This window comes from Ixodes scapularis, unplaced genomic scaffold (genome assembly GCF_016920785.2).
Source record: "Ixodes scapularis isolate PalLabHiFi unplaced genomic scaffold, ASM1692078v2 PGA_scaffold6__148_contigs__length_123643588, whole genome shotgun sequence".
NCBI lineage: Eukaryota > Metazoa > Arthropoda > Arachnida > Ixodida > Ixodidae > Ixodes > Ixodes scapularis.
The window spans coordinates 68,610,630-68,623,206 of record NW_024609881.1 but is presented as its reverse complement, the minus strand read 5'-3'; the positions used below and the strand labels follow the sequence as shown (position 1 = coordinate 68,623,206).

The window sequence follows — 12,577 nt, the reverse complement described above, 5'->3', positions numbered from 1 at the left end:
CATGGATTAATGTTAACGGACGTACCCTTTCTAACAGGCGGTAGCTTGCGCCATCTAGGATAAAACCCAAAGGTACGACTCTTTCTCCCCTCCAATTTCCCCTAGAGCCGTTTTTAGTTTTTAAGAATGCTTTCTTATAACTTCTCACAGGAACGGAGCTGCGACAAGAAACTTCACAGGATCGCGTCCACGGTTAAAATGCATCCTCGTTGAAAATGCGAGCTTTCTACGCACCGGCGGCCGATTTTCCAGTGCATTTTACCAGGGACGGCGCCAAAGGGAGGCGAGGGGTGGCGGGCGCCTCCCCTAAAATTTGTCCTGCCACCCCAAAAAATATGCTAGCCTTTACAGCCCCCCCCCCCCCCCCCCCCCCCCCCACCCTAATTTTCACGCGCAGACCCGCACAAGCTAATTGGCTCGTCATTTTCCCAATTTCCTCGTCCCATAGAAAAAGCATTGGCTTGAAGGATAGCCAGCCTAAAGAGGCCTCATACCGGACGTTTTCAACCTTTTTGTGCCGTCCACTTTATTTTCTCTACGTACTCCGTGAAGAGCGATGCATGAATATCGGTATGGCTTGCCGAAGCTAAGGAGCGTCGTATACCACTTAATTCCTCTGCCGCCAACCAAAAAATACTTCCTGAAAGTACCTTCACCCAAGTGATTACTCGCAGAGACTTGGAATCCCATCTGCACTGCGCCTTCGCTTCGTACCTGCCAGACAAAGGAACGCAAGGGCGCTGTTCATGTTCTGACCGAGGAAATCTCCCAAAGACCTGAGACGCTCGGGCCGGCTGACGAGTTTTGAAGGAGCGGCTTTGATGTGTCTAGGTCATCCGGCTTATTTCAAGTCTCTATGGGGTCCTTGAAGGAACTTTGATGACGGTGATTGTGAGCCTGACGGTTCGAGAACTGCCATGATCCCATCATTAGTGACCTTGGGGCACAGAGTCCCTTCGAGGGACTATCCCAGGAGGTTGGAGGAAAGCTGAAAGTGTTTGTGTATTTGGGGGGGGGGGGGGGGGGAAGGGGGAGGGGGGGGGGGGAGTAAAACAGTGGAAGTGCTGTATTTTGACAGAGGGCTATCAAAACTGGAAGAAAGCTCTTCAAAAGGAAGGGCGGACTACGACGCCACTCCAACAGTGCGGCATGCAAGATGTCCCAAACATCATCGGCTTTCTTCAAGGGACTGTCTAAAGAGCAGATGATGAGTCACGACAAGCGTGAGCGTGCCTATTTAGTATTGCGGCATGTAAACATGCCTGAATATTTTGCACGTGAAATGCTACATTAACCAGAGTTGTAGGTAGGTTGTAAGATAATGAAATAACCTGAGCTGATTTCTAGTAAAAACTCCTGAAGCGCCAAGTCATCGTCCCTAAACACTTGTTCTTTTAGTCGGATCGATAGCCCATGCCTCCCTAAAAATGCCGTGCGCCTCCCCACTGCCCCCTCACTATGAAAAGCCTGGTGCCGTCCCTGCATTTTACATCGACACTGTAGATCGATGCCACCAGCCACTGTATAGCTACTATACTTCGTTTCACCTTATGTGCGAGCGAAGGCAAAGCTGGAAGCGCGAGCACGAAAGCTCCGTGCGTTCAGGCTTTGCTCGAGCGCGCGAGCTGGGGAGAAACGCAAAAAGCGCTGGTCTCGCGCTTTTAGCTTTGGCTTCGCTCGCAGATAAGGTGAAACGAAGTATAGTGACACTATTCCACTTGTTATCCCGTTATCGTGCTGCCAGTATGTCTGATATCTACTGCTGTAGCTTGCTAACTCTGCTCGGTGAGCGCGTGACTTCGTGGTATTCATACAGAGGAGCGGTCTGCTTAACGGAGCTCGCTTTGCTTTGCACGACAACCACAAGGGCTGGGAAAAGCGCGTCCAATGGGCGACTCTATTAGCGGCGAGATGTTTTGGTGGCGCCCTCGTATGGCTTCCTTTCGTTACGTCATTACCTTGCGAACAACAAGTTCGATGGTGTTCGTAATGAGCATGGTGGAGGCTTGAAATCATTGCGCTCTAAAGCCAACACTGCCAACACCGTGAAAATTGAAGCTCTTACATACCACTTATTTTCGTCTACGGGAGATCCTTTGCTGACGTCCTAGTCAGCATTTGGCCAATCGTGGGAGGCCGACCACAGCGACGCTTTCGGTCCCGCACGTCGCCAATAGAATTCAACTCCCGGAGATCACCAGTGCTTGGTTCGAAAGCCGGAGCGAGCACTGATCAACCCTTGGCCTCTGCGGCTGCAATCGGTATGTAAAACTTAAGACTTCTCAGTCACGTTTTTTCTAATGACATTATATTGCGAATCGACAGGCGCGGCGTGGGGGCCATCTTGAATTGCGTCTCTCGTGGCTCTTCCTTATCTCGCCAAGACTCGTCCTCACGAGACCCAGGCTAGCACGCCGCGCTACGCGCCTCGCTATCTTGGTCCGATAGCGCGCCTCCGCTAGCCTCCGCAGCTCCGCAATGTTTCCGCTAGCAGCGCGCATGCGCAGTAGCACCTTCGCTCTAAGCGTAGCGGGAGAGTCACAACAATAGGGAGTTTTAGAATAGCGCGCGCTAAAGCTTTGCGTACGCAAAGAATAGCGTCGTCGCCACTGCGCATGCTCCGAACGCAAATCAGGTTTTGCGCTTTGCGGGCGCAATTTTAGCGTGCGTTATTTCTCAGAAATAGCGTGCATACGCAACGAGTCTTTGCGCTTCTCCAAGGAGGATTCGTGATGACAAGTTGGCTAAAGCCAAGACGAGCAGAGATGAAAAAAATGGCGGCTTCCAGGATTATGTCGGCGGCTACTTCGGCGGAGTCGTGGGTGCGACGTCGGCGGCATCCTCGCGACTGCGATTTTCGATACGGGACGGCATTGTACTCGGTTTGGCAACGATCACCGGCAGCTTGATGCTTGTGACGCGCGAACATTTCTCGGTGAAGGTACGATGCGCGAAGGTAAGTACACGAGACCTCTCTTGCCGAGGCGACGCAAGCGGACACGACCGGTCAACCGCTCGCACCGCATTCTCATGTTTTAACAAATCTAAAATAATACTCTGGACCAAAAAAACTAGTTTTTTTTTTTCTAAAGTTACAGCATTTCGTGTGTGAAATAAAATTTTTTACTGTATCTTGGTGGCGTCGCAAGCGCGAGATGCTTGGGCTTTTGCGTCGCGACGGAGAAACGCTATTCTAAAACTCTCTCGCTTCGCGTGCGCTAATACTAGCGCTAAATTTAGCGCTAGCGTGCGCTAAAAGTGCGTACGCTATTCTAAAACTCCCTAATACAAGCGCTAAATTTAGCGCTAGCGTGCGCTAAAATTGCGTACCTTATTCTAAAACTCCCTAATAGGGAGTTTTCGTAGACCGCGTTTTCTCCTCCGCTAAGTCCTCCGCAACGAAGAAGCCGCCAATGCGCCTGCGCATCGATGGCCTCGGCTGTATAGCTCCGGGTATCGTAGTGGGTTGCGGAGAGCGTTGCGAAACGGCGAAAACCATCTACGAAAACTCCCTAATCTACTAAAACTCTCTAATAGCGTGAACGCGTTACAACCAAGTCGTTCGAAGTACCCGTGGGGTGACGAGCGTGTGGCTGGCCCAAGGAGCACGTAGCTTCCACAGCGCTGTCAGCTTAGGGGTGAACGGCGTGGGGAAAGCAACTTTTGCCCGAGATTTGAGGGTGGGGCTAATCTAGGGGAGAATGGCTGCGTCCGGGTACACCAACGAGGGTCCGAGAAAATACTTTAGTAGTAAAGTATTTGGTCCGAGCAAGAGGGTTGTCCCTCCTTTCTGTCTTGAACTGTTTGGTTCAATGCGTGATTTGTGAGTTGAGAAGGAAAGCTGAGATGAAAAAATTGAAAAATCGTTTAGAGGGATTGTCCGATAAACTTTTGTCTTCAAGAAAACAATTAAATATTGTTTTAACTGTGTTTATGAACACCCTCGAAGCGATATCCGTATTTTTCCTCCTCCTCCAGGCGAGAAATTGGATTTTAAACTCTTCTCAAGACGTGTCCTCAGAAAACGGCATTTTTGTTGGCAACATTGAAAACTGCGGAATCTCTGACGTAACATCAGGTAAAGAGCCGCGTTGAAATGCCCCCCCCCCGGACTGTTCTACCGTAACTTCTCGTTTTTTATTCTTTTAACCTTGTTGCTCTGTCAGACTAGATCTTCGCGGATTTAAGGGGACTTTTGTTGTGCGGTTGGTTGAAACAACCCTCGGACTGCAGACAAACGATGTCCTGTCGCCGTGTGAAATAGAATCGAGCTGTCCGCGTGCGAATGAGGCCGCGACCTGTGAGGTTTCAGATTGGTTTCGGTTTCGCCGCATAAATATCTTTTGGAAATACGACTGCTCCTCTAGCATCAGTTCTTCATGACCTTGCAAGACATTTAAATAGTCTAAATGTCTAAATTCACGATAGAGCTCGCCTTTAATGCTATTCGTTTGCAAAATGGTTTCTGGTGGGCCGCATAGACATTTTTTTGAGTGTGTAACTGCTGTTCTGCTCTCAATTCCTCATGATCTCGCAAGACATTTCCTTCAAATGTCTGTTTCGACGGCAGAGCACCTTTTTTAACCCCCTGTCTCCCACAGCAATGACTCTAATCGATGTGATTGATCTCGTGGGCTCCCAGCTTTGTCCTCAACACTAAGTTATATAGCGTGCAAGTACGCCTGCTAGTAAGTAAGCGGCGAGGGAATTATTTTTCGCGCATCTCGTGCGTTGATTTAACCACCAATGCGCTCGAAGGATCATGGCCCCTGCCTGGCTGACAGTTTTCTGCAATTTATATTGTCCATTGAAAGCGTGCTGATGTTCCTATATCAACCAGGTGTTTAAGTTATCCCATGTTTCAAACGTCTTGCGAACCATCCAGCAGGGAGCCCCATATTTGTCAAGTTTCAACACTTTTTGTTTTGGTACAACTCATCAGGGTCGGAACGTTGCACATTTGAGGTAGAATATTTTATGATCACCATCCTGCCTAACTTCATGGCTAAAAATTGAAGTCCTCCAACCACATAAATATGTACAGACAAAGTTTATTTCAGAACTGGCTCGTGGAACGATTAAGCAACCAACAAGTTTCAAAGAACACTATTTTTCATGTTCCAAAGGACAGTAAGGGAAGTGCTCTCCGTAGGCTTGGAGAGCACTTCACATTCTAACGCTTTGAAGGTTTCAGTTCTTAAGAAAAGTAAAAGTGTTTATTGGTAAACATTTCCCAAAACCTACCAGCCAAGAACTCACCCTCCTCAATCCAGAGTCGATCAGCGACATCACCGTGTAAACGGTGCAGTGGACTGGTGCGACGGTGGACATCACACAAGTGCCGCGTGAATAACGTGTACTTTGCAGAAATGAGGTTCCCCTGGAGGTTTACCTGTCCCGAAGCTTTGTTTTAGAAACAAAGAATAATAAAAGGTTTGTACGCGCACGTTTGGAGACCACATATCCCACGGCATAGTCACAGAATTTTCCTTGAACACTTGCCGCAGCGTTGAGGCTGCCAGACATATGATGGCTTGAAATTACGGATTATCTTTACCTCTAAAAAAAAAGGGTATAACCTTACACCCTTTTGTCCCATATAATACACCCCAAAACTTCATTTCGACGTACAGCGCCCTATAGTCGAACAGACGGCACCAAATTTTACCAGAGGCTTGATAACGGTGCGATATAACTTATTAAATTGTTAAAGTACGTATCAAAGACCAAAGAAAGAAAACACGGAGCTTTTGCAGTACGGCGAAGAAAACTCAGATAATCTTTTTTGTAGTCAATAATACGTACATCAGCTATCTTAATAAGTTGTACCACACGGCTATCAAGCTCCTCGTAAACTTTGGGGCCGCCTGTTCGATTATGGGGCGCTGTACGTCGAATTGAAGTTTTGGGGTGTACTATATGGGACAAGGGGTGTAATAGTACACCTTTTTTTCTGAGAGTGATATTCATGGCAATGCTCGGTTACAGATACCGTCAGAAACATAGACAGCTTCGGCAATCCTCTTCGCAAAGCTGTGGTAGCTCTTTGCAAAGAATGATATGTCAATCCGAGGAACGCACGGATAGTTGCTCCAAGCTGACGGCCGTCTTTAAATAATATCTTAATAAAAGTGTTTCTTTTTGTTGTTGTAGCTTTGACAAAAAAACGCAATTGAACTGAGTACAACCTAAAATAGAGCATAAGAAAAAACAAAATACGAAACACTAATCGACGAACATATTCCAGCACCCGCGTATACGAAGTGCCTGCATAGCCGACGATCCCATGCCTGATGTTACGTCACGCGTAGCGGCAGTATGTCAGCCATTTGCACTGGCGAAATTCGAGGTGCAGTTTCGTACACACGCTCATGGCAAGTTTAATTAATATCCGGACATTATATATCAAAATAAAAATGACGTTTATCTATATGAAGGCTTCCTAGACCTAACGAGCGGAAAAACTTGAGTACTTCCGGTTTAGACCGGTCAATACCTTTAACACGACCGCTTTAAACAGCTGAGCGTACCCCCAAAGAGCGGCGCTGCTCCGATGATTAGCGCGGCTACGTAACGGTTATTGCTACGTCATGACCTACGTAGCAAGATTGCCAACGTTGCTAGATTACCTCCCAACTAAGCTTTGCAGGCATCCACCAGGTGCACATTGTTACATCGTTAAATTATATACTTACAAGTTGGTTTTCTTGTGCCTTTCGACGAAAGACTGGTGTTTTTGAGGTTATGCTGGTACATGCCACACATTTAAGCTAGAAAATGAGCGCTGGAATTTCTTTTCCCTACCCCTTTAAGTTCGCAGGAACAATCCTTATTTCATTAATCGTTGATTGACCGCAGTGCTCCCATTTCTTGCGATAAAACTCACGGTTATAATCACGTAGCATTAATAATTGGCGAGAATATTTTGAAATCGTTTTTTACTAATGTTATATTGTCGTAATACAAACCGTTGTTTTTGTTTGCTAATTTATTGATGTCAGTAGTATAATAATATAAATGATTTTAAACGTCTAAAAAAAACGAATCCCCCTTTTTCGGCAAATGGGTTTCAGGAATCGAAGAAAATAATTTTGAGAAAAAACAAACTGTACCCAGCACATAGACGATTCTTCTGGATTGCTGCGGTCGAATGGCAAATCGAGTATTGTGCTGTATTTTTTTAAATTGTGCTCGTTTGAACATATCCGTTTCTCAAAAATGTGTGTGATGGTGCCCTCAAATATATTTTTCTACAGATGTAATCAGACTTTTACGAAACGAGTTACAATTGTAACTGATTACTTGTAACCAGTTACATTTTATTGTAACTTTTTAACACTTCAATTATTTTTCCTGCGGTAACGTTCGCTGTAATTGAATTACTATTTTTCTGTATACAAGCAATCAATTATGTTTCCGAAAGAATTATTGAGTTGGGGTTTTTACTTAAAAAATCGCTCTCTCTGCCCGTCCGTCGCTCGTCTATGTTGCACCAACGTTGGCCATTTTGTTTTGGCCAATAAAGAACTAAAAAAAAGGTACAAGTATACCTTAAGGATTATAATGTCGATGCGTTCAGCGACGTTTTGACTGTCGAGCTGTCGAGAGTGCCTAATTTTCTGCCACCTGAAAGTGCCATTAGGGTTATGTGAAGTCGGTATAGTTTGATTTATAACGTTAAAGTAACGTGAGATGTAATGAATTATTTTCTGGTAATTTTTCAATTACTTTTGCGATGCAGTAGTTGATTACTGTAATTGGTTACATTTTTAATAACGTAATTGTAATTGTAATCGGTTACTTTTTTTAGTAGGCGCACAATACTGGATGCAATACACATCTCAGACACTGCAGAATTTGCCGAAATATTGGGGAGGGATTCTATTTAATTTATTCAATCATAACCAGTTGTTTATACAAAAAAAAACTGCAGACATTGATTAACATGGATACTATCTGTAGGGGCAATACATAAAAAAGTTTATTCGACTGAGGAACCTGCAGCTTACGCCTTATCATCTTGAAATTTTGACACAAGAATAACGGTATATGAGAAAATGGAGTAGTGGCATGGTAAATTGTTCAAAACATAACGTTTCGAAGTTATGGCCATATTTGCACATTAAATACATAGGCTTCTATGGGAGCGCTGCCGTAACCCGCGGATAAGAGAGGGCGCAAGCATACAATGGCACACATTTCCGGGGATGCAGGTTAACTTCTGTCGTTCTTATTCTTTCTTTTTTTGTTTTTGCAGAAGTGCTGCAAAAAGGTGGCAACGCTGCCGACGCTGCAGTGGCTGCAGCGGCTGTGCTTCAGGTTCTGCAGCCTTACGCCTCGGGAATCGGCGGAGATTGCTTCTGCATATTCTACAATGCAAGTGACAAGTCTGTTCGAAGCATCGATGGCAGGTTGCGCAACTGTTTCTATATTAAATTTTTTAAAATTATGTTCTAGTATTTTCGAATGAAACGCTATTTGATAACCCATCCGCTTCAATAAAATAATTATTTGTTTTTTCTTTCTAAGTGCTGATGGCGGCAGGTTGAGCGCGTTTCTTACTGAGCACCGCTGCACTACGGAGAAGCAACACACACGGAATTGAGCTCTGCCCTTGATGTGTCTCCGCAGTGTACCGGTGTTGTTAAAAGAAGCGTGCTCAACGGGGCTAACTTGCCGCGGTTAACACTTATTAATCTACGAATATCGCAGTCGCGTTCTTAAGAGGAAAAAAAACACGTTTAAAGCGGGATGTGGCGCGCGCGCACCTGGTATATTTGAAAAGAAACGGTAACTTTTTGAATATTGCATTACATTGCAATTAAATTTTCAAATTTAAACCCTTGCACGAGACCATAACGCGACGCTTCTTCCGGTTCGGAAATCTCGCCGGAGTCTACCGGAATCCATGTTCGAGGCATTCGTCGCTGTTATGATATGTTTCGTGTGCTTTGGGTCCGTGTTCGCGCTGTGGTTCGTTCGATCTCTTGAAGCGTAAATTGGTCAGTTGTGCCGCGATTAATTTTTCCAACCGTAGAAGTTACCTATACAGGGTGTTTTTTTTTTATTCGTAAACATTTGTTTAAAACACCGTGAAAGCTACACTAATGCGGTTTGTGCAGGTGGGTTATACGGCCAGGCAGACATTATGTGGGTGGCTAATCTTTGCGATAAGTGGGCTAATTATTAAAATTCATTCGATAACTTTTTAATTACTGAAAATAGACATATGGTTTCAATTAGAAACTTGTAGAGCATCGTCGAAAACCACTAAATCAGGCACGTAGCCAGGATTTTGTTTCGGGGGGGGGGGGGGGGGGGCGCCCATGACAAAATCTGTATGAAGGGGAGGGGTAGAGGAGGCCCCAACAAGATGGAAGATTTCGGGGGGGGGGGGGGGGGGTGTCCCAGGTCCCATGCCCCCCGTCCCCCCCTGGCTACGTGCCTGCACTAAATCAACTATTTTTGGAAGGATATAACCCCGGGGCAGCATTTTACGGCGTTCTGTAAAAACGCTCCATTTGGACGCGTTTCTAGATTTCGGTTTCTTATCGGAGCGCATCACCGCGCCCGCGGTCCTGCTCCTCAGTGGCTAAAGGCCCATACGCACATTTGCGTTCGAGCGTGGTGAGTTCCGTAGCGGCAAACGCTGCGAAGAGCGCTTGCGCCAAACTTGAACGCACAGTTGTGTTGACACGCAGTCAACCGCAGTCAAGAGCCAATAAGAACGTGCTATCGTCGCTAGCGGTTCACCAATAGCAAGCGAAATCCAAGGCAACATGGCGGCGCACAGCGACAGCGTGGAAGTGTTCGATCTTGGGACAATCCCGCTGGCTTCCCCGATGTTTTGTCAAGCTTGAACCATCGCAGCCTTAGAAAATGCACTCCCCACCGCTCCCCAAAACGAAACAGCAAGTTCTGCGAGCGGAGAACCGGATACGTCTCGCCGAGATGGCCGAGTGGGGCGAGCGAACACGTCACCCGCCTTTCCTCTTTCGGCTTTTGATTGGTCGAACGCACCGCAACGCTTCGGAAAGTTGAGAGAGTCTCTACTCGCTTGCGTCGTGCTACGAAGCGTTGCGAGAACGCGCGCGTCGCACCGCAAGCTATCGCTACTGGCCACAAGGACGCCGCAACACACGTGCACCCTACTTCCCTCCATTTTACAAGGGAGGCGAGGGGGTGGCTTCGCGCCACGACCACTGGGGAGCAGGACCGCGGGCGCAAAGATGCGCTCCGATAAGAAACCGAAATCTAGAACGCGTCCAGATGGAGCGTTTTTACAGAACGCCGTAAAATGCTGCCCCGGCGTTATATCCTTATAAAAATAGTTGATTTAGTGGTTTTCGATGATGCTCAGCAAGTTTCTAATTAGAACTATATGTCTATTTTCCCGAATAAAAAAATAAATTTTAATTAATTAGCCGACTGTTCGCAAAAAATAGCCACTCACATAATGTCCGCCTGGCCGTAATACCCACCTGCAGAATGACGCATTAGTGTAGCTTTCACGTTTTTTTTAAACAAATGTGTAAGAATAAAAAAAAAACACTTCCGATATATATATATATATATATATATATATATATATATATATACTTTTTTAAATTGGGGCAATTATTAGGAACCAGGGAAAGGCGACGCTTTAGCAGACGGGGCGAGCGCGGTATCTTTTCTTAACTATGCGCCTGCGCCATCCAGGCACGCGGTCTCTTCACGTTTACCGACGCAGCATCTTTTGCACTTACGAATGCGAGATGTAAAGTAAATTTGAGTTTTTATCTAGTGTTTTCCAGCGGCGGTGACAGCCGCTACAAAAGCAGCACAGCTAGAAACAGCCAAAACCGGCCATGGCTCTAAGAAACTAATTCTGCAGTAGTAATGCCTTTAACATGGCGCGTACGACAATGTTGTTTTCAATTTCGAGGCTAACCGGAAGTGACGTCAGGTGTAAGAAGCCTAAAATAGACCTTTGCAAAAAGAGCTCTCTGACTGCCACCCTTTTGCGACTTGAGCGAACTCTATCAGCCAGAAATTTCTGCCACCCGCCTGAGCTGTGGAAACCCGGTCAACGTGCGTCGTGTATTGGGAGCTTGCCGGTTTTTGTTGAAAGTTTTTACTTTAGTTGCCTGTTCAGGGTGCTTATCGTTTTTGCGTTATCTTCCACTGTGAGAACCAGGGAATTTTCAGGGCTCGTAGCCTGCTTGGCCTCCGCAGAACACGAACGAAGAGATCGAACGTCAAGCAGCCCACGACGCGGGCCGTTCGACGTTCTTCGAGGATTATTTCCGTTGAGATAATCTTTGAAAAACCTTCTCGGCTATGTTCCTGGTCTTCGCGAAAAATAGCTGATAGTTTCAGGTTGGGGTATGGGGACGGAATAGACAGGTTCTTTCATTTGCTTTGGTGCGGTGCAAAAAAGCAGCTCTCTCCAAAACGTGCCCCAAAACAAGCTGGATTCCGTCCGATCGTCGTGAGGTGAGTATCGTTAATACTGTGTACTGAATATGCTGTGTTAGATGAGACTTTTCTCAAATCCTTTTCGAGTAACGCGGCACCGTGGGGTACGTACAATACATGTTGTTCGATTGATGAGATTCGTTGATTTTGTTGTTGTGAGCGGGGAATGCCCATGCAGTTCGGCTATCCTGTGTGGTCAAATATTTTTGACAGTTAAGACCTTTGTAGATTGACATGGCTGAGTGTATGGTGCTGTAAAAGAATCTCCATAAAATGAAACAAGCATTCCAGCATAGCCTCCTATATACTGACGAAGCCTGGCAGATCGCCACAAGAAGCGGCCGCCGAAATGGAAAAGGTAGAGCGGCAGGCAAGGGATGGTAGGAAAGCCACGTGACTGGCGCCCCACTGCGACGAGATGCCGAATCACACTTCTCCCGAGCCAACAAGTGTGTTTCGGATCCTCGCCGCTGCAAAAGCTGTGCGCTGACGTCCAGGTTCCTCAAGAAATGGCTCTGATGCTCTGTGCTACCAGATCCTCGCGCTCCAAATCTGCGACCGGGCACTCGATGGCTCCGCCGTCGAACTGTCAGGCTTTGTGACTATAAAGGAGGCTATGATTCCAGTTGCATTTGTTCCGTCGCGCACAGACTCAACAAAAATTTTTTTCATTTGTTTGTTTTTGTTCCTCCCAAAAAATGTACAATGCCTTCTTAAAAACCTTGAGAAATTATATTCGCCATGGAACACAAAAGAAAAAGAAAATAAGATGCGGCAATGTAGTCGCCACCAGCATCCGAAATTCCGCCTACACAGGCTGCCACAGCCCAGCGCAGTCGGGCAACACTGACGTACACTCTCAAAACCAGGGACGCCCGCTGTAAATCACTTTGTTTGGGGCTGCCGCTGGAAAGGTCTATACAGGATGTTTTTTTTCTTAAGCTTTAAATATTCGTTAAAAACAACAACAACAACCGTGAAAGCTATATTTACGCGGTATGTGCAAGTGAGTCAAACGGCCAGGGGGACATAGTATAAGAAGCCAATCGTAACGATCCGTCGGCTAATTAAGTAAAACTTGTTAATTAACTTTTAAATTGACCGATCTCACCAGCCA

At 46.2% G+C, this 12,577-nt stretch overlaps 1 protein-coding gene and 1 long non-coding RNA gene across 2 annotated transcripts in view; both read left to right on the top strand.

Moving 5' to 3' along the window:
* The first annotated feature begins 1,829 nt into the window (after positions 1–1,829).
* LOC8036709 (glutathione hydrolase-like YwrD proenzyme) overlaps positions 1,830–12,577 on the top strand; it is a 134,441-nt gene continuing 123,693 nt past the window's right edge. The window contains exons 1-2 of the mRNA XM_042294693.1: positions 1,830–1,899; positions 2,174–2,261. Of these exons, the coding sequence (XP_042150627.1) occupies positions 1,888–1,899; positions 2,174–2,261 (100 nt within the window). The 5' untranslated portion in view covers positions 1,830–1,887. The remainder of the gene's footprint in view (positions 1,900–2,173; positions 2,262–12,577) is intronic.
* The window catches only part of LOC120841427, a 32,480-nt gene continuing 28,173 nt past the window's right edge, over positions 8,271–12,577 (top strand). Inside the window, exon 1 of the long non-coding RNA XR_006078503.1 lies at positions 8,271–8,411. This is a non-coding gene — a long non-coding RNA (uncharacterized LOC120841427). The remainder of the gene's footprint in view (positions 8,412–12,577) is intronic.